Consider the following 27066-nt stretch of genomic DNA (forward strand, 5'->3'; position numbering starts at 1 on the left):
TCAGAGAGGTTCAGACTTGAACATCTGGGAAAATGATTCCTTGATGCTGTGTAGGGTGTTATTTACATAAACACCAAGTGGATGCTGTGGTCTACAGGAGCACCCAAGCGTGAGAGGAACATTATTATTCTATCATATGTCAAGACCTGTAACCAGTTCCCCACAGATAATATTTTCCATTTGCCTGTGTCTGGGATATAAACAGCATCAGTGTGACCCAGGCTATTATCTTGCTAACGGCAATGATGGTGATGATAATGATGAAAAAAGTGATTGCATTTTCAAAGACAACTACTTTATTTGAAGCAGTAATAGCCCAAAGCAGTGTCTACCCTGCTCTGCACTTCCCTGTAGCCCAGCACACTGAGTAAAATGCCGGGCTCCCTTTGTTGTCCTGGCCATTTGGGGTTCTTTTTTCTTCTCTGTCCTTAGTTTAAATGTGGACACCTTTCTTTGTGCTTGTCCCTCAGTAACATCAGTTCTCAAGACATCAGGAATGGGCTTTATGGAACTCCATTACAGATTATCTCATTGAATAACTTTTTCAGGCACTGGGTGTAAAGTTGGAAAAAATGCAGAGCAGTTCCTATGGAAATGAGAAGCTTTTCTTCAACATGTTATTTTCATTTAGGAGAGTAAATAACTATCTCTGAAAAACAATATTTGAAAATAAGTCTGGCACCTGCCTTTGAGTTAACAAATGGCATCTGCTGTGCACATTTATCAGTATCTCTGATGAGTTTTTCATTTACACTAGTAAATACCTAAGCAATACATCATTTTTGCAATGTAATTGATGTTCAGTTTAATATGTATAATTTACGTATTGGTATTGCTAATGATGCAGTTATTAATTATGGTTTATTATTAATTATAACAGTTTATTCATGTTGGAACTCTTGTCAAAACACATATTGACTTTTTCTGGGATTTTAGCTAGGTTCTGGCCTTACAAAATTTTGTCTTTTTTGCTCAAGATTATATATATCTTCATAGTAAACATGATAGACAAAATTATCTTTGTGATGGTGTTATCAATTTGATGGGTTATCTTTATATCTTTAAATTGTTTCTTGAGATATTGGTGTATATGTTTGTACAAAAGCACACATACATGCACTCAGTATAAACGCATCGAGTGTACCTGATTTTTTCTATGAGTAACAAGGAAGTTAGGAAGTGTTTCCAAAGCAGGGTCATAGGAATGACAGAACCATTTCATTAAATTAAATTATTCTTAATAGAATCATTTTAGCATTATTGTATTAGAATTTTCTCCTTTTCTTGCTTTCTAAAAAGCTCCAGATCATTGCAATTGCCCTCCAGCAGAAAATTTGGCTCATTTAAAGTCTTCTAAAACAAATTCCACATATGATCATGAAAAATGGTCTATAGCTACTTAATCATTACAAGTATTGAATTCATAACACTTTATTCTTGACAGATACTCATTTTCTGTCTCTCTGATATGTACCCAGTTAACTTTCTCATCATTAATAGATAGATATTTCACTGCTTTGCTGTTGGAAATTTAACATTTTGCCACTAATACATATTTCCATGCTTTTTCTTTCTATTTATCTTATTTTATCATTGATGAAAGTCTGGTCAGTAAATTTACTACAAAAGACTTATCTGTCATCAGTGTGCTGAGAAAAGCCCCTCCCTGTGTGCCCTAGCTGTCCATAGGCATGCTCAGTGGAGCCAGTGGTTAGACATTTACCTTCTTTTTCAGCGTGGTGCCTTAATGACTATGTAAGGTCATTCAAAAGAGCCACAGATGCCTCACTTTTTAGAAATTCCCTTGCTAACCACTAAGAATCAGTGGAAAAAAGACCCCAAAACAGGACAAGTTGTCTCACCACTTCTACATTTTCCTACTTCTTCTTTCCTTTTATGTCCATTAGCCTATGTCTGAGGACTACATTATGAATTTAAAGAAAATGGGTGGGTTGTGAGAAGTATAAATGAGAGGGAAATGAGTGTAAATGAGAGAGAAAAGAAAATTAAAATGACCTTGTGGGAGATCTTTGATTCAACAAACATGTTCTTGCATGTGCTGAGGATATATAATAAAAAAAATTAGGCCATGTGAGAGCCAAAAAGCAAAAGCAGCTTTGCCCCAAGAACTTACTTTAGTATATGATATATGGGATTTACCAAAATATCTGAAGATCAAAATAGTAAGCTTTCTGCAAGAGGGGTGAAACAAGAGGCTACAGGAGTTCAGTAGGAAAAATAATAACTTTCTGCAGTTCCATATGGTATTTGAACTATGTGGCCTTTGCAAATGGGTAGGATTTGAACATATACAAAGTGAGTAAGGGAAGCTTCCATGGAGTGGAGAAAGAGGAGCAGGATTAAGGACCCTTAGAAAGGGAAATATTGGCTCAATGGAGAAAACCAAATGTTTATTTCTATTTCCTAGGGATATTGGTAGATAAAGGAAAATAGAGAGGAGAGGCATAAGATTGGGAAAGGGGCTAGAGGCAGCTCATGGAAGCCTTGATTGTCTTTTCAAATAAGTGTCAGGAAGTTCATTTTTGTTCTGTTTCTTAAATGAAAGATTTTCCTGATTAATGCTACTCATTAGGACGTTTAGTATGGCTGTGTCTGTAGAGTGGAAGAGACTGGATGGGATTTCTTCTTGAAGTTAAGTACAAAAGTCCAGAACAGAAAAAAAACAGATCATGGCAGATGGAATGGAAAAGAGACGAAGAGAGTTTACATCGTTGACTTTTATTAGAGATTGAACAGTAAGGTGGAAACTGACTTGTCTTATATTACCTAACTCTTCTTCAACTCAAGGACAGAATGAATGACACTTGATTGAATGTATTGATCTTATGCACTGATGGTCAAAATATCCTTATTCACAACAGAATTTATTTGCTTGTTCTGACTTTTATTGAGCACATACTACATTCTAGGAACTAAGGATATAAAGAGGGCAAGATGCAGCTTTCCTAAGTAAGAACTTGAATTTTTGCTGCTGTTTAAGCCTACATCTTCAAAAATATTCCAACTGCATAGGCAGATCACACATGGTCATTGTTTCTTTCACATGTCTGCTATATGTGTTGAGACATTCATTCAATAAAGCCTTAACAAGTGACCACTCTGTCTAGAAGTAGCAACATGTGGGCAATAAATGGTTCTTACTAGTGAAAAGCTCCAGTGGAAAACTTAATTAGAGCACCTGCTTTTCTCCTCCTTGGTGAAATTAATTACTTTAATACCTTTTCCCTTTTGTCATAATCCTTCTTTTCTACCCTGTCAATCATCGGTCTTCCTTTTTTTTTATTCCTTCACAGCATCTCTACCTTGACTGCATATTGTACTCAGAAGGTCTCCCGCATGGCCCTCTGCTTGTACGTGTCAGAATCACAGTGACTTCATTACCACAATTTCCTATCTGCACTTAGACCCAGGGAGTGTTTTGTCCTCATACATTTATCTTATTTTTATTTCAGGATTTTGATTTTCTCATTAGACTGTTCTGCACTTTTGTGTTTTCATTCTTTTGTTAGGCTCTCCTCTTTATAACTTATGAAGATTATCTTCAACTTGAATCTTGTTTCCAAAGCATTAGCCACAATAACCAGAGTTTTCTGTATGTTGAGGAAGGTCATGATACTGTGATACAAGAGCAACTTCATGGTGAGATACTCAGCGATCCAGGAAGTAGCCCCCTCACTTTTCGTCACTGGCTTAGGACAAGCTACTCTCCTAGTAGAGACTTTTATCTGTCACCGACACACTGACAAAAACCCTTCCTCTCTGTACTAAGTGTCTTTAGGCATGCTTACTGGAGTTCTTAGTCAAAATATAACTGACTCCTGACTGTTTCTGCTGCCTCAGTTTCTTCATTTGTAAAATGTTATTAATTACAGATTATGGTGTACTAGTACTATTTAATAAAAGTTTCATAAGATACCTGGCTCATAAAGTAGGTCTTCAAAAAGACTACTCTTCTTTTCTAATTTAGTAACTTCTAGAAAACTGGTCAATATAATTTAAATTCCTTTACAATTAAGAATATCTTGCACTCTAACTCTGTAGCTAATTATAAAACTCAGGTCGAGTTCTACTAGGACCACCTCTTACTTATGTAAAAGGACATTTTAAGATAGTGCAGTGAAGGAAGTTAGTTAACTGATGAAGTAAGATACCAATATAATGGAAGGTCTTTTAAAAATAACTCAGTTAAAGGGCCTCCCCGGTGGCGCAGCGGTTGAGCGCTGGGTTGCGAAACTGCCCGCGGCCTCTGCGGCGCCGGTTCGATCCCCGGCTGCTCCCCGGCCACCGGAGGAGGATCCCACATGGTGCGCAGACCTCTCCTGCCACCCGCTGCTCCCCTCAGCAGTGTACTTCAGCCCTTCTGCCTGCTCTGCTCCCCGCTCTGGCTCTGGTGAATTCTCTCACCCTCCCGCGCTTCTGACTGTACCCAGTGCATGTATAAACAAGACAAACAAATATAATAAATAAATAAATAAAAACATGCCTCTATAAAAAAAAAAAAACTATTAAAAAAAAAAAAATAACTCAGTTAAATGTTTTTCCCATTTTACCATAATATGTATAAAACTTCCTCACAGATATTAAGGGACAGTGATTCTCAAGTTGAATTTTTCTGCATGTTGTGTGTTACACGCAGATTCTTGTGTTTCACCTTAGACTTTCTATCCCAACTCCATGGTGAACACAACCATCTGATGTTTCAAAAGCTTTCCAAATGATTCTTTCCCAACTCTCTCTAATTGGAGAACCTCTGTTCTAGAATACATTGAATGAAGGGTTGTGATGACATTTTTGAAGACCCCAGGAGTCCTCAATATATTTTTAAGTGCCACCTTTTGTGTGTGTCTCACAGGTCATGAAGGACACATTACAATTCTGCATGAAGTTACTAAACTACATTTTTTGAACCTCAGAAATACTGAATCTTCTAATGAGTACATAGAATTTACTATGGGTAGTTATTATTTGATAAGTTCATAACTTATCAAATAAGGCAGCATAAAAACTTATGAAGAAATTTTGCAAAAAAAAATCTAATACTTTCTTCAGAAAATTGGTGATACTTTCTCCAATAGGAATGATTTTTAAGAGCTAATTATAAACTAGATTCAGGGCAAAAAGTCTAGAAGAAAATGTAAGGAATAGTAGTTCTTTATTTTAAAGGGCTTCAGGCCTCATTTGCAGGCTCCTAAGAACAGGAAATCATTAAGCAACACTCAGTGACCCAGCCTGTATATTAAATATGTCACTCTGGCTGCTGGAGGGGGCACCTAATAGGAAGTCTGCACTTGTCACCAAGAAACTAGAGGTGTAATCCAGGCCAAAGATGATATCTTAGACCAAGAATAACAGAGATATGTTAGAAATTTCCATTCTTACCTGATGTAGCCTCTAAAACTTCCACCCACTCCTTTTATGAATTATTCCCTTTATTGAAAGACAAACACAGTTGATACCTAGTTATTCACATGTCATTCCTCATTTTCTGACTTAACCATGATTTCAGAATGCAAATGGGAAAAATAAAGTTATTTCACCAGAATCTTAACAGCTCTAAGAATTGTCTTGAGAATTTTAGTCCTGTTAAGTGATAAGGCTTTAATAGTTTATCTTACATAGGATATTCATCACCTCAATAAATGAGAATAGTAACTGTCATGAAATTGGAATAAAAAGTAGATTGATTCTTTTTTTAAAGACAGTCTCTGTTAAACAGTAGGGTACCAATATTTGTGAAAATTATGCTTTTGATTATGACTTTTAAGTTGTATATGCTCTTCAGCCCCTACACTGGAAATTAGGTATAAAGAAGGGTCATAAAGTCAAAAAAAAATCACATTACAAACAGTACATAAAGTGTGAATCTAGATTTTCCAAGACTAGTGATTAACTTTGCATTCCCAGGAAGAAAACCAAAAATCTTGGTGATGTTTTGCAATCATATATAATGTTAAGGTACAACTGGAAAAACTAAACAAAGACTTAAGAAATTCTAATTCTCTGAGCAACAAGAGTTGAATGGGCTCAGACAATCTTTAAAATGAAGATGTTGCTATTTTTTAGAAAAAGAAAAGAAATCCACCTCTCTAAAATTAAAAAAAAAAAAGAATGAGAGTCTGTATTCCATAAAGTCATGAAAATGCTAGTACTGTGTGGCTGAAACTTCCTTCAGGTGAAATTTTAAAATATCTTTTGGACCATTAATCTTTGAACCCTCTTGGAGAAACAATACTTTTGCTTATTTCCAGTTTCCATTTTATTATTTTTTAAGTTATAAAATAATATAATTATTATTTATAATTATTGAGATAACACTGATTTATATCACAGTAAATATATATATATAATTTATATATTAGGGTTCACCTCTACAATTACATGTTTTTTAACCACACCCACAACCAAACCCCAATAATCCTCCAATAGACCCACCTCACTACTTTGCTCTCATCCCACCACTTCCCCCTTCTGGTAGCCTTTTGGTGCTCTTTCCCCTGCTGTGTTCACCTTTCTCGCTCTCTCTCCCTCTACCCTTACCCTCCAAGATGCCTCAGCTATGTGTTCAGCTTTCAAAACTTGTCTTTAACCTTTTGTTTGGTTTTTACATATTCCAAATATAAGTGAAACCATACAGTATTTATCTTTTTCCTTCTGACTTACTTTGCTTGGTGTAATCCCTTCCAACTCCATCCATGTTGCTTCAAATAGCATGAGTTTTGTTTGTTTGTTTGTTTGTTTTAAATATTGATTTATTATGCTTATAAGAACTGGGGTACAGGCCAGAGGGGCAGAGGGTGAGAGGATTAACCAGAAACAGAGTGGGGAATAGAACAGGCAAATTGACTAAAATACACTGCTGAGGGGAGCCAGCAGGCTAGTCAGGAGAGGTCTGCTGCACCAATTAGGTTACCTCCCTGGCCAGGGATTGAACTCGTGCTACAGTGGCTGTGGATAGCTTCATAGTGCTGTGTCTTAACCCCTTGCACTACCAGGGTGGCCCAAGCATGAGTTCTTTTGCTCACTGAGTCGGATACCATTAAGTATTTATGCCACATCTTCTTGATCAATTCATCTTTTGGGGGGCATTTAGGTTGTTTCCATATCTTGACTATAGTGAATAGCACTGCAATAAACAATGGAGTGAAGGATTTCCTTCAACTTAGTGTTTTTATGTTATTTGGGTAGATACCTAGGGTTGAAATTGCTGGGTCATAAGGCCGAGATATTTTTAGTGTTTTAAGGAACCTCCACACAGCTTTCCATAGTGGTTGGACCAGTCTTGATTCTCACCAACAGTGTAATAGGGTTCCTTTTTCTCCACATTCTCATCATAACTTGTTTTTTTTTTTTTTTGGGGGGGGTTTAGTATTGATAGTTCTCACAGATGTGAGATAGCATCTCATTACAATTTTAATCTGCATTTCCGTTATTTTAAGTAATGATGAACTTTTTTTTCATGTGCCTGTTGGCCATCAGTGTGTCTTCTTTAGAGAAGTGCCTCTAGTTCTTCTAAAGAATGCCACTCAGAATTTAATTGGGATTGCATTGAATATGTTAATTGCTCTGTGTAAGTTGGCCATTTTGACAATATTAATTCTTCCTATCCATAAGCAGGGAATATTTTACCATCTGTTTATGTCTTCTCTTCCTTTTAACAATGTTCTATAGTTTTCCTGTATAGGTCCTTTACCTTCTTTTTTAAGTTTATTCCCAAACATCTAATTATTTTTGGTGAGATTGAAAATGGGAAGACTTTCTTAATTTCTTCTTCAAATTCACCGAGTATAAGAGAGCTACTGACTTTGGTGTATTGATTTTTTATCCTGCACTCTGCTGGACTAGCTGATTAGTTTTTGAGTGGGGTTTTTGCGTGTCTCTCTATATAATATGTTATCATATGGTATCATTTGCAAGTAATGATAACTTTACCTCTTCTTTACCAATTTGGATTCCTTTTATAGCTTTCTCTTGTCTAATTTCTCTAACTAGGATTTCTAATCCTATATTGAATACTAGCGGTGATTGTGGACATCCTTGTATTATACCAAATCATAGTGGAAAGGCTTTCAGTTTTTCATTATTGAGAATGATTCTAGATCTGAGATTTTCATATAAGGCTCTTCTTATGATAATATATCTTCCATTTCCCCCCATTTTCAAGTGTTTTTATCATAAATGGGTGCTGAATTTCATCAAATACTTTCTCAGCATCTCTTGATATGATCATGTGATTTTTTTTTTCCTTTCCTTTTTGTTGGCATGATTACACTACATTAACTGATTTTTCAGCTGTTCAACCATCTTTATGTTGCTGGTATAAATCCCAATGGTCATGATGTATGATTCCTTTAGTACATCGTTGGATTTGGTTTACTACAATTTTATTAAGCATTTTTGCATATGTGTTCATTAGGTTGATTGGTGTATGGTTTTCTTCCTTTGTATTGTCTTTGGATTTGGTATTAATGTAATGTTGGCCTTATAAAATGTATTTGAAATTATGCCTTCTTTCTTATTTTTTTGAAAGCATCTAAAAATAGGAGGAGTTTATCTCATTGATCACTACATTCATGAGAGATCATGTATTGATGTGTGTTATGTCTTCCTGTTGTGTTGTTTCCTTAATCATTATACAGCGTCCATCCCTATCTCTTGTTACATTTTCAGGTTGGAAGTCTATTTTATCTGAAATAAATATGACTGTCCCTGCCTCCCTTTGGGTGCCATTTGCTTGTAAAATTGTTTTCTATCCCTTTACTGTCAGTCTGTATTTATCCTTGGAGCTTATGTGTATTTCCTGGAGACAGCAGAAGGTTGGGTTCCGCTTCCCAATCCAGCTTGATGTTCTATGTCTTTTTATTGGTGAGTTCAGTCCAATTAAATTTAAAGTGATCATTGATATATGAAAGTTTGCTACTACCATTTTATCCTTAGTTTTGTGATTCTATTTAGTATTAGTTTAAATACTAAGGTTTCTTTCAGTATTTCTTGGAGGTGTCAGGAGGTGGGTAGTGCTTGGTGATTGCAAACTTCCTAAGATTCTTTTTGTCTGAAAAAGTCTTTATTTCTCTCCCATATCTGAAGGATAGCTTTGCAGGACAGAGTATTCTTGGTTGGCAGTTTTCATCTTGAATTTTTTTTTTACATGTTGTTCCATTCTTTTCTTGTCCATATTGTTTCTTCAGAGAAGTATGATATTATTCTAATTGAGGTTCCTTTGTAGGTTATCTGTTTCTTCCCCCCTCATCAACTTCATTGTGATACCTGTGATTCTGTGATACCTGTGATTCTTATAGGTATGATTCGTATAGGTCCTCATGGTATAAGATAATTCTCAAAGTGTTTCCTTACTTTTTCCCTTTGTATCTCTCTTTTTCAATTTTTGTCTCTTTACCCATTTGTATCTTTGACTTTATTGATTTGTTCTTCCATTTGGTTTATTCTATTATTTCTTTAGCTTTTTCCAAATTTTTTTCTATTGATATTTTTTGCATCTCTTATTATTTTCTTATTAAGAGTTTCTATTTCAATCTTCTATTCATTGACTGTGTTTCTCATAGCATTCATTTCCTTTTCTGAGTTTTCTTGCATATCTCTAAACAGCTTTTCTTACTTTTCCTTATATAGTTCCAATTCTTTAATTTTCTTAATTATATCAGCTTTTAATTCTATATTTGATAGGAAGTAAAGTTCTTCCATGTCTTTGTGACTTTGTTCTGGAGTTTGTTTCCTCTTTGTGGTGTATTGTTTCCCTGGGGACCTCCTTAGCCATTTGTATTTCTCTTTCTCCCCATGGTTTGCTTTCAGTTTGTTTCTCTTTACTTGGGGATTTTCTTCTGTGAGGTTCCTCCTCTCCCAATGTTCTGCATGCTTACTAGTTGGTGTGTACTGCATGTTGGGCATTATGGTATTTAGTGTGTTGCTGGGAGTTTGAGAACCTAATCTGGGTGACTGGTGTCATCCAAGTCTGGTTGGGGGCAGGGGGGGGAGCAGGGTCCTGACCTTGCAGTTTACCTGAGGTGGCAGGCTGGTCAGCGGCCAGGATCTGGTCTGGGCATCTGGTAGTGTCCTGATAGTGTCCTGGTCATTGGGAGGAGGGGAGGGGAGGCAGTTTACATTTCATTTTCTATCTGTTTTCCTTCTTGTCTTCTCAACTGATTCACTTTCATGTTTCCGTAGTTCCCATGTTTCCATGTTTATTTTTGCATTCTCCAGCCTGTTCTCTGTAAGCTTCCATCATATTAGTAATGGTATTTGGTATTTGGTTTGCCATTGAAACATTTTACATGTTGTGAGAATGAAGTAGTTTGTTGCCTGGATTCAGTACCAACAGTAAACCAAAGCACACATTTCCCCAGTGGTAGGCAGCCATCATTTTCCATAAATGACACCATCATCCCTATGACATTCTTGGACTCTGATATCTGAGCACACCTGTGTGTATCCAGTGGGGTGCCTTCTGTGATTCCCTCATGTCCTTTCAGTTCTAATTGCCCCCCAAGCTCAAACACTAGAGGTTCTTTTCCTTTCTGGGCATCACATTCCTATTGTTTCTCATTGCTCTCTGAATATCTGCCCTTTCTCTGCTTCAGTCAGCTGTGCATTACTGCCCAGTAATGTTCCTCAAGATCTTTCATTCTGTGCAGCTTCGAATTTATCACTTTTACTAGAGGCTGTTCTACCAGGAAAGCAATGTCCACTATAGTATAAAGCCTATTACCTTTCCCTTCTCCATTACTCCTCAACCTGGAACTAGTCTCCAGCCAAGTTAAACTAGGATATAATCAGAGATCTCGTGGGTAGATTACTGCAATAGTGGGATAATTGATATTCCTATTTCCACCGTTGACCCACCACATACAGAGTATTTTCTAAACACCTTTGCCACTGATCCTATTAACATATAAACCAAATCATCTCTCTCCTGTACTCAGAATCCTCACATAACTGCCATCACATGCTGAGAAAAACAAAATCCTTCAGTAATAATAGAGATGCCCCCAACTCTAACAGTGCCCCCCCCCACTTTATCTAGCTTACTCCACTCTTAGCTCTCTTCAGTATTTCAAAGTCTCTTCTTGAACCTTTTAATGTCTTTTTTTTTCTTTCTCCTTCCTCTTTGGAGGTCTCTGCCGAAGGCCAGCCTCCACAAGACTTAAATGTTCTTTTCTCAAAATTCCTTATTCTCTATCTCAGTAGCAACCATCCCCACCTTCACACTCTCCACCCACCAGGCATGGTGTTTCTCTGCAGTGCAGAACACCCATTAACATCCTGCATGCAGTATTGTTTACATCTTCTTATGGGGTCTGTTTTTCCCCACAAGAATACAAATTCCATGAGGAGAGAGGGCTTTATTTTAACCATTTACCCACTGCTATAGTCCTGAAGTAGTGCATATACTTCTTGGGCACTTCATAAATATCTGGTGAATAAATGCCTATATCCCCCCTACATTTCAGGGAGCAAGCCTATCACTGGTCACTATGATACAGAGGTTCTGTGCAGCCAAGCATCCCCTTGGTGCTTCCTAATGTTTCCTCTCCCTCTCTTTAAAAAGGTCTCACTTTTTTTCAAGCCAAGATAGCCCTACTGCTGTGGACACCCGGGTCAGTAACTCTAGGCATCAGCGATGGCCTTCACAGCCTATATCCCTGGGTTTTTCAGGAAAATTTGTGCAGCCATTTCAGTAGCCAAAATCAGCCTAAACCTCAGTTCTGAGTACATTATGTTCTCAGTCTGACTTACTGCTATTATTTAACATCAACACTGAGCCAAGACTGACTTTTTTCTGCCAAGTCGGAAGTCAGCCAAATATTGCACTGGATAATCATTCCCTTTCTTTGGAGATTTTTCACATTAGACATTATATTTGAAAACTTAAATCATACAGATTCAATAGAATACTTTTTATTTAATCACTTTTTTTGGTTTTCTTAGTCATTAAAAAAAAGAAGTAGCACCATTGCTAGAAGTCAGTAGAACAGGCATCTGTGAAGATTGCTCTCCATCGTTTTAGAGCTTCTCATCCTCAGTCTTTCTGTAATATTTAGTTGATTCATCATTTTAATGAATATGTTCAAGCCTAGGTAATGTTCACTGTTCAATGCATACATTTGAATTTATTCTCTTTAAAAGAAGCAAAATGTGCAGGAAATGCTAAACAAAATGCAGAGAAGAGGGGGGGAAAAGTGCCTTTCCACAAAGGAATAGAATTTATACCAAGAAAAAAAAGATAAAAGTCGTACTATTGCAAGCCTGGCAAGAAAATAGCAAGACAGAGGGGAAATGTTATGAAAACAACACTTTAGCCAAGAATTTGTAAATTATACTGTTAATTCATAGGGTTGGATGAGGGGGGGAACAGTCAGTTGCAACTACATTTTGTCATAAATTACCCTCCTTCCAAGGCAGACTGACAGCTTATAACCATGTTTCCAAAGAAATATAAGTGGAGAGAAGTGCATCATATAGAAGAAAACACACCTATTTCAGGAAAAGATAGAGGGGGAGAGCATGCAGAGAAATGCAGGAATGGAATACCCAGAGTGAAATAATGAGATTATTTTAGTACCATCATTTGTTTTATTCCAACTTGTGTATACATTGATGTAATCCTAAATGCAATCAGTCCCTCACTCAGACCACCATGGCGATGATCTGGTAGCTTTCCTGTTGCAGGCAAAGGAAGGGTCACTCACAAACAGTATGAGGCAGCCTCCTTACCATTTTTGAGTTGCTCTGCCATTTTGAATGTTTGCTCCCATAATCACATTGCAACTGTGTCCTGCAGAGATAGAACATTTCATTTTCTTGGCCTGCAATGTGAAATGAGTTAAAAGTAAATGCTGAAGAATGATAATACTGAGCTTATGCTGACTGCATGACAATGTGTTTGCCTGCTTCCTACAGGGAATGAGAAACTGCAGGGGGATCACTTTCTGTGACCTAAAGATGTATAGGGTTATTCACCATTTCTCATGGAACTTAGGTAAACTGCTAAAGTAGTTGCTAAAATAACTAGCTATTTAGTCAACAAAAAACATGTGAAACTAACAAGACAAACTCCTCTCTTATTCTTTGCAATGTATATGCTGTATCCAGGTTATTTTAATTTTCATTTTTTAAAAGCATAATTCAAATAGTATTCTAAGCATTTTCTTTCCAAGTGTTGTATTTACTGGCATAATTTAATTGTGAACTAATTTAGTGAATCATTTACTTAGGAAACACATTTGGAGAACTTGGAATCTGCAGCTAGTGAGATAAATGGAATGGCTCCCAATATGCCAATGTTAGAAAGAATAAAACTAACTTGATCTTGTTTATTTAAAACTAAAAACTAAGCTTTTAAAATTGGATAAAATAAGTCCAAATTGAAACACATTGGCCCCGTTTTTTCAGTTTTGTGAATTTGAAATATTTATTATTACATGCATTGTTTTTTTCACCTTTTACATATCTTTCTGTAATATGTTCATCATATCTTTAACTCTTAGCAGTTTTCTTCATGTAACAATATCCTCCAAATCTAACACCTGATTATGTATTCCAGTGGTATAGGAGAATGATATACATAAGAAGTGATTATAATAGAAAAGTGTAAATATTGATATTTTCAAGGTTTATCTGGACAGATAGTTTGAAGGTTATTCATTCAAATACAATAGCAGCATAGGCACTGGTAAATGGGTGGTGGGAATTTCATGGGGATTGTAACCGAGATGAAAATGCATACATCGTATAAAAATTAAAAATGATGTGAAAATATATAAAATAATAATTTAAAAAATAGCAGAATATCCTCCTGAAGTTGTCAGAGGTAAGAATAACCTCTAACAGATTACCCGGAAGGGTCTGTGTTTAGTAAGGTGTGATTTTTTTTTACATCAGGACTGCTCTCATCACTACTTTGATTGGAAAATGTATGAGGCTGAAAACTCAGGTGATTGCAGCCAGTCCTTGGGTCTTCTCTTAGCATTTTTTACCCTGATCTTTTTTTGTTTGTTTGTTTGTTTTTTGTTTTTCCCCTGGTCTTGGACTCACTTCTTCAGACTGCTGGCAACATTCTATGTTCAGGACACAGTCACGGATCAAATCTCAACATGAATAACTGTTGAGAGAAGCATTATTTATATGTTGCCAATAGAAGCAGGCAGATAGTGACACATCTTAAATTAAACCCAAACTGGAATACACAAGACACAATCCTGATTAAGTTCTCCAACAATAAGATGAAAGCATGAATGGAAAACCCAATTAAAGGATAGGAAAAGCCTGGCACCAACATTCAATTCAACATTTAATTACATTCTTACAATAAAAACAAGAAGAAAAATATAAGGTGAAATATTTGAACATAGAATTCCTACTTTCAGAATGATCTGTCCCCCTGGTGAGGGTGCACATGGCTCCGATGCTGAGCATTCCCCCATCTTGTGGAATCAGGTAGAAGCCCTTACAAAAATGGGTTCTGTTCCATCAATCAAACATTGCATTCCTAATATTTTTCATCCTGAACTCAATTTAGCAGAGGAAATGGATATTTCATCAGACATGGATTTGACATTCCATCACACGTCATAAACAGGATAAACAGTGTTTTGGAAATGGGAGAGCAGGAGAGCAAAGACAGTAGCCACTGAAAGGGTAGGGTTATCTCATCTAAACAGATAGTAAGTGTGGGTGCCAGCAGTGTGATATCAGAAGCTTCCCGCTTTTTGAATAAATTGCTTAGAAGGAGTCTTTTTGCTACCAGATGTGACCTAGATTTAGATTTCCAAAGGCAGAGGAAAAAGTCTCTATTGTGTTAAAAAAAAAAAAAAAAAAAAAAAAACAACCAATTGCTGGTAAAATGCATGGTAAATTAGCTTATCACACTTTTCCAGGTGTTTGGGCTAATATGTTATGGAATTACTGCTTCATTTATGAAAAATAATTGAGGAAAGTGTTCCAGCAAATCAAACTTGGATAAAGGCTTAGGATAGCTATTGTGTTTTTAGCAAGTTTTTAAAAGGCAAAAAGAGCAGGGAGCCAATAGAGATAATAAACATATAAAAATTGTGTTTGAGAAGAGTCTTATAAGAGGGTCAGGCGTTGGTGTGCTATCCAACTTATGTTATGGTTTGGTAGAATATTGAAGAACAATGTGAACAATTACATTCTTTTCAATGAATATGAAAGCTGTTGAAAAAAATCAGAGCTTGTCTGTCTGCTGGCTCTGATAAGTCTTATTACACTGTTAAATGCAGCAAATTTTTGTTAAATGTAACGTCTTTATTCTCTCTTACCCACCTCTCTCCTTTTTCATTTCCTTCCATCTTCAGGAGCTGCCACCCCAAAACCAGTCCCAGAACCTGAGAAACAAACAGACCACACAGTTAAAATTGCTGGAGTTATTGCTGGCATCTTGCTCTTCGTTATTATATTTCTTGGAGTTGTGCTGGTAATGAAGAAAAGGTGAGCTCCTAGCCGTTGCCAAAGATATGGTTATATCCCATTGTTTGTCATGTTGCTTCAAGTGTGTGAAAATACTTATTTATTGAGTTTGATGACTAAGACACATCTGTGACTGTAATTGTTGACATTTTTCATCATATAGCATTCAGGGTTATGAGACTAATTTAGAATAAGTGACTGTATTTTGTATGAATATGCAAAACGTATCATACCAGAATAACATAAGAGTCATATGTCTTCCCAAAAATTGTTACATAAAGCTTTGCAGAATCTTTAAGTCATTTATTCACCAGGAAATTGTTAGTACTTATTAGCAACATACTGTCATCTTTGATGTTATTGACGAGATAAGATAGAAGACTTTTGCTTCTTATTATAATTAAGATGATGACAGTAATTACTGAGTCCACGTTATATGTAGGCATCATGCACAGAGTTAATCAGCACAACATACCAGAAGAGAGAGACTCTCAAAGAATTGCCTCAAAGAAACAGAGGGCATGGGCAGGGGATAAAGACAGTGCTAGTGCACCTTGCATGTTATGAACTCCCCTGTTTAGCCAAAAGGTAGTCTAGGGGAGGAAAAAAAAAAAATCAGATATAGCTACAATATGCACTCCTCACCTCCGATATTTGAAAAATAGCTGTGTCTTTTGACCTGTGAAAGTGCATAGGTCTTGCTTAATAATATAATGTTCAATTTATACAACAATTCTCAACTGAGATAGATGCTAAAATGTGACAGGATACATCTCCTGACTTCTTTCCTATCTAGTTTTTAAACAAGTATATAATAGGAGTGAGTCACAAGCTATAAGAGGTGAGGGTGGAGAGATTGGCAAAATCATGTCTTAAAAATCTTATCTGGTCATCTAAGGAGGCTGAATGTGGAGCTGAAATCTGCTGATGGCCTGTAATCAGACAGACACATAATGTCGTATTTAACTTCAAAAGATTACTCTGAGGTTAGGGTTGAGTGCAGTAAGGAGGGAAAAGAACTTGAGTCAGGACAAGTAGTTGAATAGAGAGTAAGCAACTTTAGAAATAACTGGGAGGTGATAGTAGCTATTTGAAGGCTGACACCAAGGGAGAAAGAACAACACAGAAAAAAGACCTAGTTCCTGGCCTAGACTGCTAGTGGAGATATTACATTCACCAAAAAAAAAGTGGAATATAGGAAGTAGAACATGTGGGGAATTAAGACAGATTCCCTATTTTGCACTTCTTCAGTTCACTATTCTGATGGGATAGTGATGTCTGCTAGGTAGTTGGGAAAAGCTGGTATGGATGAGGAATATTTTCCATGTCAAAGTCATCAACATATTCCAGGCTGAAGCCATGGGTTTGGATGAGGTGAGTCAGAGTTACGGTAGTATAAGAAGGAAGTCAAAGATGAGTTAATACTCAAATATTTGTGTTTGCATGGTCTTTTTTATTTCTTCCTTTATTTATGTTTATTGTTCTAGTGAGGCCTTAGGGCAAACTCTTGCTCTCTCCCATCTGTGTAGGTCTCCTATCTTTGACCCCATCTTTTCAACTCTTCCTTCCCACATGTCCTACATCCTCCATTCTGTTCTCTCTTCTTCACCTATTATCTGATCTCTCTTCTTATATTTAATTCTTATTTTTTTTCTTTTTACCCTCCTTAGCTATTTATCTCTTTCTTTCTTTATGTTTGTCTCTCTTTTATTTCTTCCTTTTATAGTTCTTTACCTCTCATAATTTTTTCTCCTTGAAAATTTCTCCCAACCTCAATGTTTATATAGATAGCTTATCTTTGGCACCAGTGGTTTTTACTGTTTTAAAAATATGATACAGTATAAATTCTAAACAACTCGAGGTCCTTCCATGCCTGGATATCCAAACTAAACATTTTGGAGAGTTTTAATTTAAGTTGTGGTAATACGCTGGAATTTTGTGTCGTCTGACAAGCTCTCTGTGAGGAATAGCCTGAAACTACTAATCCAAGTGCCCTTGTGACCTTAGCTAAATGTTAACTCATCCTCCAAGGGTCTGTTTCTGCTGGATTAATTCATTATTCTGCCTCGGTCTCTCAGGTAGTCATGAGGTTATGTTATAAATTATGCATTTGAAGAAAATGCCTAAGGTAACATATGGCCTTGATACAATTTTAAACTAAATGCCAATAACTCCTAATAAAGTTACATGATTATTTACAAGATAATAATCTTATGAGTTGTTTTCATAGCATGTACTACTTTTGTAATTGCTTTCACTAAAAAATAGAATATGTTCTCTATAAGGCAAATTTGCCAGTATACTGTGCTTATATAAATACAAAACTTGTATGACTTAGATCTCAATAGTCATGTGGTACCAACTCTTTAATAGAAATTCATAAAATTTCAAATTGTTCAGGGTTCTATGACAATCTAATACAAACTAAATTGTAAAGGTTCTGTTTTTAAAGAGTAGTTACAACATGATACTAAGAAGTTGCTAGAGTATTATTAACATGTGATTGGCTACATTGCTTCATCAGAATACTGAATTTAGAGTTGGAATTGTTAGATCTGCATTTTATTTTATTTTTTTATTTTTTAATGCTTTTTTTTTTTAATAGAGGCATGTTTTATTTATTTATTTATTTTATTTGTTAGTTTGTTTTGTTTATACATGCACTGGGTATAGTCAGAAGCACGGGAGGGTGAGAGAATTCACCAGAGCCAGAGGAGAGAGCAGAGCAGGCAGAAGGACCAAAGTACACTGCTGAGGGGAGTAGCGGGCGGCAGGAGAGGTCTGCACGCCATGTGGGACCCTCCTCCGGTGGCCAGGGAGCAGCCGGGGATCGAACCAGTGCCGCAGAGGCTGCGGGCAGCTTCGCAACCCAGCGCTCAACCACTGTGCCACCGGGGAGGGCCTAGATCTGCATTTTAAGTAACTTTGTGATTCAGAACTTCTCTGAGTCTTAGTTTTCTCATTTATAAATTGAGAAAATTGATTCAGATCATCTCTGAAGTTTCTCCCAGTTCCAGTATATCTGATTTTCTATGATGTAGCAATGTGGTGACACCACTGCACACTTTCAAGTCCAGAATACACTGAGTGGCTCTTCACTATATTCCATTTCTTAAACATCTGTGGTGGTAATTCCTCCATAGTCTCTCTTTGTTCAGTCAGTTCATGTCTGGAAGTGTTGCTTAGTGGGTAGTTTATCTTTTAGACACATATTGCCACTCTCACACAGGAGGCCCTCAGTTAAAGGGTAGGGGGTCAAAGAGAAGAAAGAGCAGGCAGGAAAGAACTGGCTCAGGTGTGGATTTCAATATACTGTTAATCATATAATTATTAAAATTATTAACATTTTGCTAGTTGAAACCTAATGCTAATCAAATTTTGAGTCTTATCCTTGTATGGGCTTGTTAGCCTATATTCCTTCTGCCTGTAGCACCCTGAGTCAGCCAACTTAAATACATGCCATTGGTCATAAAGATAGACTGGACCGGAGAGAAAGTATGGGAGAAACAAATACATCAATAGTTCTAGAATACAATTGGAAGTCTGTCTTGATGAGGACAAGGCAGTAGTTAACATCTGTGTTTGTCAGCATGACAGACCAGATGGGACTGAGCCTGTGGGAAGGGGAACAGTAAATTTTATTGGGTGGCATTATCGATTATTAGCTTAGCTAAGATTGTGTTGCCCTCTGAAGGACTAGCCTTTATTTAAAAAAAAAAAAAAAAAACAGTTGCTCAAGGTAGGCCTTTAATAGAAAGTGCAAAATCTGTTCAATTCATGATTCATCGAATTATTTTATATCTAGGTGATAATGACTAAAAACTGAGATGACCATCACCTTTACTAGGCTATAATGTTTTCTAATGACTGGTTGTCATTTGCTTGTGAATATCAATCCATTTCAGCAGCCTGAGCCTGTGATAAAATACAAAATCTTTCTTTCCCTTAAAAACTTTCCTTAAGAAAAAGCCTTTATATTAAAAATAATGTATTCTAGAGCTTCCCTGGTGGTGCAAGAGTTTGGGCACCACACTGTGAGGCGGTCTGCAGCCTCTGCATTGCGAGTTTGATCCCCGGCTGTGGCGGGGGCCCAGGGGAGCAGCCCACGTGGCCCAGCAGACCTCTCTGGGCTCGCCCGCTGCTCCCCTCAGCAGTGTGTTTCAGTCAGTCTGCCTGTTCTGTTCCTCACTCTGTCTCTGGTTGGTCCTCTCACCCCCCCACATCTCTGGCCTGTGCCCCAGCTCTTCTATGCATAAATGGGTAATTCTTTAAAAAAATTAAAAATAAAATAATGTATTCTATAAGTAAAACAATTTCATATTATTTTGTCTTTCCCAGAATTACATATTTTTGAAGGTACAGTGCACAGTGCTATGATGAACAAATGTTAAGAAATGCTAAGAGATTAATATTTATGAAATAAAAGTTATGCAGAGCCACATGACAGTATACTCAAAATTAATATAAAATCAGTTGAGAAGATAATTTTATTATATCCCATCCATATATAATTGAATATATTTGTATAGATGAAAATACTTCATTTTCAACATTTTCATAAGGATTAATTTATCTCAATAGTATTTTTGACAGTACTTAGCATATAAGCACCATAAATTTTACCCTTATTAATTATATTTACTATCATTTCTAAAATTACTATAGATCTTTTAGAGATTTAAGAACATTTGTATTAATTACAATGATATTTCTGTCTTGGGTGTTGTGGCAAGTAGAAATTACAGAGGTTGCAATTAAATGAAAATAATAATATATGCATTCCTGGTAAAAATATCAAATGTTAGCTATTCTATTACATGAGTGCTGTCAGTAGGTAAATATACCTATTTTAAGTCTGAAACATTGCACTTCTATCTCCTTTCATGACACATTTTCACAAATGTACATTTTGCAAATGCAACTTACATCATTAAACATATAGCATTCATTCTATTACAATTAAACAATACTAGTATTAACAAAAAAAGAAAATTCAATAAAAATGAGAAGTACTTCTGAAGACATCATGAAACAACAAAGATAAAAGAGAAACTTTAATGAAAACCCTATTTTCAAAGAGATGCTTGCAGCATGTGGCTGGAGGCAAGTCAGCATTAACTATATGGTTCTCCCACTATACCTGTTTACGTAAGAGATAGGAATTTTTTTCCACTATAGCTTAGTGTGAATTATATGTGGAAAATGTTTTAAGTCTAGATGCTTTGTGAAAAGACCTATTTCAAAATCACATTCTCTGAAACATTTTCAAAGTCACAGGTAGACATTTCTTTGTGATTATATTTAGAAAATGCATCATTCGTATATAACATAAAGAATATTCTGATATACAGACTTTTCTACTCTAGCACATGCTTTGACATACATGAAACACGATGTATGCATGAAACCAATATGTATGGATGAGTCATCCTCATCAATCAACCAATTAATATCCTTCAGTTTTCTAGATGGTTACTGAATGGGCTTGTTGTGAGAGGTAAGTTAAACAATTGGCCTTTCTAAAATCCTGAAAAAGTTAGAGGAACCCAGACTTCATGTGATTACCCTGGTATCTCCTCTATTAACTCTAGTCTGCCAGGGGTTCTTTGGGATTGCTTTAATGAAGAAAATTCACAAGTACCTTTTTTTTTTTTTTTTTTAATTTTTATTTTACAGAAGGAAAGTGTCAGGGAATGCTAAGAGCCAGCCACTCAGGCTTTAGAATCTTATGACCTTGAGTTCACATCTGAGCTCCTACTTGGTAGCAACATAAGTTTAGATGAGTTGTTTAACTACTTTCAACTCAGTTTGTAATTATGGAGATTGCAAGAAACACAGTTGCCTGGCGTCAGACACTCACTGTCCAGTAGCTTGAGGGGAAAGTGTGCCATAAAAACCCTGAGGAAAACCATCCTTTGGCCTTTGGCCTTTGGCCATCCTCACTTATTTATATACCCTCCTTATTCAGAGGCTCCAACTCAGTCAAGGGAAGGCCTGCAATATGGAAAAACACTTCTCTCCAAAGAAGTTAGCCAAATCTCTAAGGCATCAATACTACCACTCTTGGCGACATTCCTCTAAGCCCAGATTCTTCTCAATGGGCATGGCTTTAGTATCCAACACATGTATTTTGGGTATCAAAACCTGTCAGAGGGCCTCCCTGGTGGCACAAGCGTTGTTGCAGTGCTATCACTGCAACGGCTTGAGTTCAATCCCAGGCCAGGGAACTAATCCACATGGCGCAGCAGACCTCTCCTGTCTTGCCCACTGCTCCACTAAGCAGTGTATTTCAGTAGATCTGCCTGTTCTGTTCCCACTCTGTCTCTGGTAAATCCTCTCACCCCAGCACCTCTGGCCTACACTCCAGTTCTTCTATGGAAGTTAAAAAAGTAATAATAGTTAAAAAAAAAAAAAGAAAACTTAAAAAAAAAAAAAAACAACCCGTCAGACCCAGACCCTATAAGAGGTCAAATGGCCTGCCTCCTGGGATCAAGACAGAAGACAGCATGACTGTCTTCAGGGTCCCATGCATTTAGCTGGACTCCCTGAGTCTGTCTTAGATCCAGCTGCAGTTTAACAGTACATAGAAGAGGATCAAGAGGGGGGGTTACATATTTACCACTAAAATTCATAATTCTTTATTGTATTGCTTTGTACTTGTGAAGCAATAATGAAAACAACTTAGAGTATAAGGAACCATTATGTACATAAAAATAAATAGCCCAATTTCTAACATGATGTTTTTGGACAAGATTCATGATCTCTTTTCTTCTAAAAAATCTCTAAATTTATTTTCAAGATGGAAAAGGTTTATATTTGGAATTTTTAACTTTGGTGATTTATAGTCAATTAGAGAAAATTAATTTAAAGAGGATAGAAACTACTATGTTAATTAGGAGAGGACTGCTTTTTGGGGGACAGATCTCAACTTTACAAGAGGCATTATTGTATTAAGTAATGTTTCTACTTGACTAGGAAAGACAGGTTTTTGACCAAGGTCCTCACAAGCTACGTCTTTAAAGTGAATAATGACTCTCTAGATCTACGGGAAATTGTTGTTGTTATTTTCATCTGTGCCATTTCCTTATTGTGTGGTGTAGCAGAACTAAAGTGAATCTGATTTTATGCGTTTTATTGTAACAAGTAAAACTTAAATCACTTATTAACATACTTCTATTTGTTTGTTAAAACAACACAGCGCAAATAATTGGCAATAATGTGGCCTAGGTTATCCTAAGAGTAGACCACTTTATCTCTGGGGCACACACACAGCATGAATGAACCTTTCTAAAGCTAATTATGTTTCTGAGATGACTTGAAGCCACATCTGCCAAACACCAGAATTCCAAGTGGACACATAGACTTGGTGTTTTCCTCACTTGCCCCTGCCACCCATTGCTCTCACTGCACCCTCCTTGCTTTCTGGCTCTTGAATTATTTGACCACCATCTGTCTTTTCTATTGGACTATAACATGTTCAAGGCTGTAATGTGATCCTTTTTTGTCATCCCTGAAGTTCTGTTCTTACAACTACCACAATGCTTTGCCCATAGCAGACATATGATATATTAAACTAATTAAAACTAAAAACTCTTCTTATGCAGTCCTTTGCTATAGCACTGGCCTCTGAAATCGCCTTGGCTTTCTATTTATTTAGGAGTTGTAAATTTTCTAATATCATAAGATATTTTATGAAATTTTTAGTGGTATAGATATTCTACTGGACACATTCTCTATTTGCAATACTATGATTTTTTCTAGGTATAATTCTTTTTTAAATATTTTATTTATTTATTTTTTTGCATAGAAGTGTAGGCCAGAGGTGACGGGGTGAGAGGATTCACCAGAGACAGAGTGGGGAGCAGAACAGGCAGATCTATTGAAATATACTACTGAGGGGAGCGGCAGGCAAGATAAGAGAGGTCTTCTACATCATATGTGGATTAGCTCCCTGGCCTGGGATCGAACTGAGGCTGTCACAGCGATAGTGCTGAGACTTGACCCCTAGAACACCAGGTTTATTTTTAAAAATGTGAATAATAATTGTAGTGCCAGGATGGCACAGTGTTGGTTTCTTTATGATTCAAGCAGATCAGGTAAAAGGAGAGGCCTAAAGCCCTCAGTGGCTTTCTCAGGATTTTATTGAGCTTTTACATGTAGTGCAGCAACCAGGTACATGGCAGACAGGGGTGCCGGGGGGGGGGGCCAAGAGGCAGCAGACCTCCAAGGTCCCCAGCAAATCTTCACTCTGGGCTTCTCTCTCCCTTCCCTCTCCTTTCTCTCTCCTGCCTCTGCTTCTGTTGGCGATTATATCAATACTGTAGCTATTAGCCCACAAGAGTAAACAATACAACTGAAAATAACAATGTAACAAAACACAGGTGACCCCATCAGGCAGGGCAATCCTAATGGCAGAGGACAGAAAAGCCTGAAAATCATTTACCCTACAATAATTATTTAGATCTTTAATTTGCCATATAAATAACCTAAATGAATAGGAATATATATAAATTCAGATGCAGCTTCATTAAAAGAAAAATGGGCTGTACCTATTGTTTATTTATTATTTAATTTTAAACTGTCTTTGAAACATTTTTGTAGCATATCCCATTGTGTATTTTTCACAAATTCAATTTACATAAAAATTTTTATATTCCAAAAATAAATACACAGCCTCAGGATGAATTTTTCTTTGTACCATGAGCACCAGGCTTAAATAAGTGAAAATACCCAGTCTTTCATGTCTTCTGTTAGGTGGGGTCACCCTGGAAATGTTCAGACTCATGCCTTCAGTAGCTCTACCTGCTGTACCTGAGCTCCTTGTAATTCACTTAAGTTGTCCTATTTTCAGACCAGCTCTTCAGTACCAGTAGCTCTCTCCCTGCTTCCTTGAATAGCATTGTCCCTTTGAGCATGTGTTTATGTTTATTGAGTTTATTGAGATAATTCGTTAAAAAATTATTATTTTTTTTTAAAGATTTGTGTATTTATTTATACAGGCACTGGGTATACAGTCAGAAGCACAGGAGGGTGAGAGAATTCACCAGAGCCAGAGGGGAGAGCAGAGCAGGCAGACTGACGAAGTACACTGCTAAGGGGAGCAGCGGGCGGCAGGAGAGGTCTGCGCGCCATGTGGGACCCTCACCTGGCGGCCAGGGATTGAACCGGCGCTGCAGAGGCTGCAGGCAGCTTTGCAACCCAGCGCTCAACCCCTGTGCCACCGGGGAGGCCCCTAAATTTTTTAATAATTATTTTGTTTATTTTTTACATCAGTGTTCATTTTTACAATATTTGCTTCCCCCCACCTCCTCAGGTGTAGTCCCCAGAGAATTTCCTTCACAAATGTACCTGTGCACCATCACCTTTGACAGGATTTATGATAAACTCTGCTTCACTGTGCTTTTGTCAGAAAGAGCACTGATTTTATTTCTAATAGAATAGACATTTACTGAACAACTTCGTGTAAGTGTATAGTTACTGGGAGTTCTCTTGATGCCCTTCATCCTTTTGCCTGGTTTGTCTCAAAGCCAGGGCTGTGAGTTTGGAGCCAGCAGTCAGTTACTGAAGAAACTAGTCACTCACTAAACAGAACTAACTGTTCAGTTGTCAGCGCCTAGTTCTAGTTCTTAGATATAACCTTAACCTTTACTGAAAGGGAAGGGAGGGAAATCCTAGAAATATACTAAGATCTTGAAAATGTGGTGGTGACATGGCAAAAACTGACATTCTTAACTCAGGGACTGTCCTCTGGGAGTGGTATTGTCCACTAAGGGGACCCTCGAGAATGGAGCAGGAGTCTGTGGAGATTGATTGGTTGTCATTGCACCTGTTGATTGCAGTTTTTTTTTACTTTTAAGAGTCAATAGTTTTCTTTGTAATTTGTCAAATTAGGATTGAGTCAGAGCTCTGGTTTCAAACGTCATGGGAGCTGTAGATTAAGGGTCACTGCCGACAGGCAATAAAGATGACCCAGGTGAGTAAGGCCAATGCCTGGTGGAGAGGGGAGCTCAGGAATCGTCTGTGGCGGGGGGTGGGGGGGGGCGCGTGTACCACAGTGTCACAGATAACCCCGCCCCCCCACCCCCAGAGAAGTGAGAACCCTTGATTTCTTTGATTAAGTTGTCTAATTTTTTTACCACTGGCAATGAATCAATTTTTGATTCTCTGTGGTATCTCATCACCAATTTGTGACTCCTGATTCTATTTGAATAGAAATCACAGTGACATGTGAATGACTCTGACCACATTTGAAATTCTTTTCTCACCTCATGTTTCCGGTTCCTGCTTGGACGTACAGGACCACTGGAACTTTACTTACCTGGTCAGTGAGGTTGCCAGGCAGTTTGCATTAGTTGCGCCTCCAGTTTATAACCAGAGCTCACTCCTGCCTTCTGCTGTTGACTCCCAGATCTCTCTCCCTGATCCATGTTGGGAATCCTCAGAGTCTAGATGAACTTTGGACAGTAATATCTTTTAGAGTGTTTTCACTCATACGATTAATGCTAAATGTCATGAATTCTGTTCACTTCAATCACCTTTCTGGTTTTTAAAAACAATTTCCTCGGTGCCAGAGAAAGCACCAGGCTGCACCTTAGCAGTGCTCCTGGTTGTGAGTGGGCTCTTGGGAGGGAAACTGGCTCACACCAGAGGCTCTCTTCCTAAGGTGACCTTCAGATGAACTGTGCCGGGCTGACCACATGAGGCCCCGGAGTGCTAAGAGCTCTCCTTCCCCTCAGTCCTGCTGAGACAACAATGCCAGGACACTTGGGAAACATGAGGACAGTCTTTCCTAACACCATGAATCCATGCATTTTGTTTCTTTTGTGCTGGATTTGAGAAGGGATAAGATTTATCTGTCTGATGAAATCTAAGAAGCATATCTCCTATATATCTCTTAACCTGTGCGGATGGACACAGACACACACATACACACACACACCCCGTCTTCTGCCTATCTTTAAGAAAAGAATCCTCATAAACATTCCCCAGTACCCTGAAGTTCTCAAACTGTCCCATGTGCAGTCCCTGCTCTGGTGACCCCACTGGATCTTGACATTAGGCTGCAATTATAAAAACATTCAGAGTTTGACTGAGTGAACACTGGAGCTGTCCAGGCACATCTAACCCAGCTGACACCACAACCTGCCAGCCTTCCCTCATGTATCTAGCACTTACCACAGAGCCCACAGAACCCTTTACGGCTCACTCCCTGAGGCAGGCCCCCTTCCCAGGCAGGAAATTGTTTGGGTGCCTGAGCTCCAAGGACTCCACTTCAAGAGCAATTTCACTTTCTAATGTCCCAGTTGCTGGTGCCTGAATTTAAACCTCCCATCCAATTTGATTTCTGAACAGCTTCTAACTCTTTGTTCAGAAATGTCTCCCTAAATTCTAAAATTGTGACTTTCTTAAACCTGGCCTTCAGAATGCTCTCCTGAGTCTATAAAACTTGCCTAACTCTAGATTAAATCTCACTTGTTGAATTTCTCTCAAGTGGTGACAGACTCATCAGTATGGCAATAGTGAGATCCAGGCTCTCTGTCACCCTGTGATAAAACAAAGTGTCCCTCTGCCACCCACACTGGGCCCCAGATATTGATGATTCCTCCA

At 37.5% G+C, this 27066-nt stretch overlaps 1 protein-coding gene across 4 annotated transcripts in view; it reads left to right on the top strand.

Moving 5' to 3' along the window:
* Window positions 1-27066, top strand: part of PTPRM (protein tyrosine phosphatase receptor type M) — a 796148-nt gene that overhangs the window by 563196 nt on the left and 205886 nt on the right. For all 4 annotated transcript variants that reach the window (XM_054694205.1, XM_054694203.1, XM_037508822.2 and 1 more), the window contains one exon: window positions 15348-15480. In XM_054694205.1, coding sequence (XP_054550180.1) covers window positions 15348-15480 — 133 coding nt within the window. The remainder of the gene's footprint in view (window positions 1-15347; window positions 15481-27066) is intronic.

Source organism: Talpa occidentalis, unplaced genomic scaffold (genome assembly GCF_014898055.3).
Source record: "Talpa occidentalis isolate TD23 unplaced genomic scaffold, MPIMG_talOcc4v2.1 talOcc4.13, whole genome shotgun sequence".
Lineage (NCBI taxonomy): Eukaryota > Metazoa > Chordata > Mammalia > Eulipotyphla > Talpidae > Talpa > Talpa occidentalis.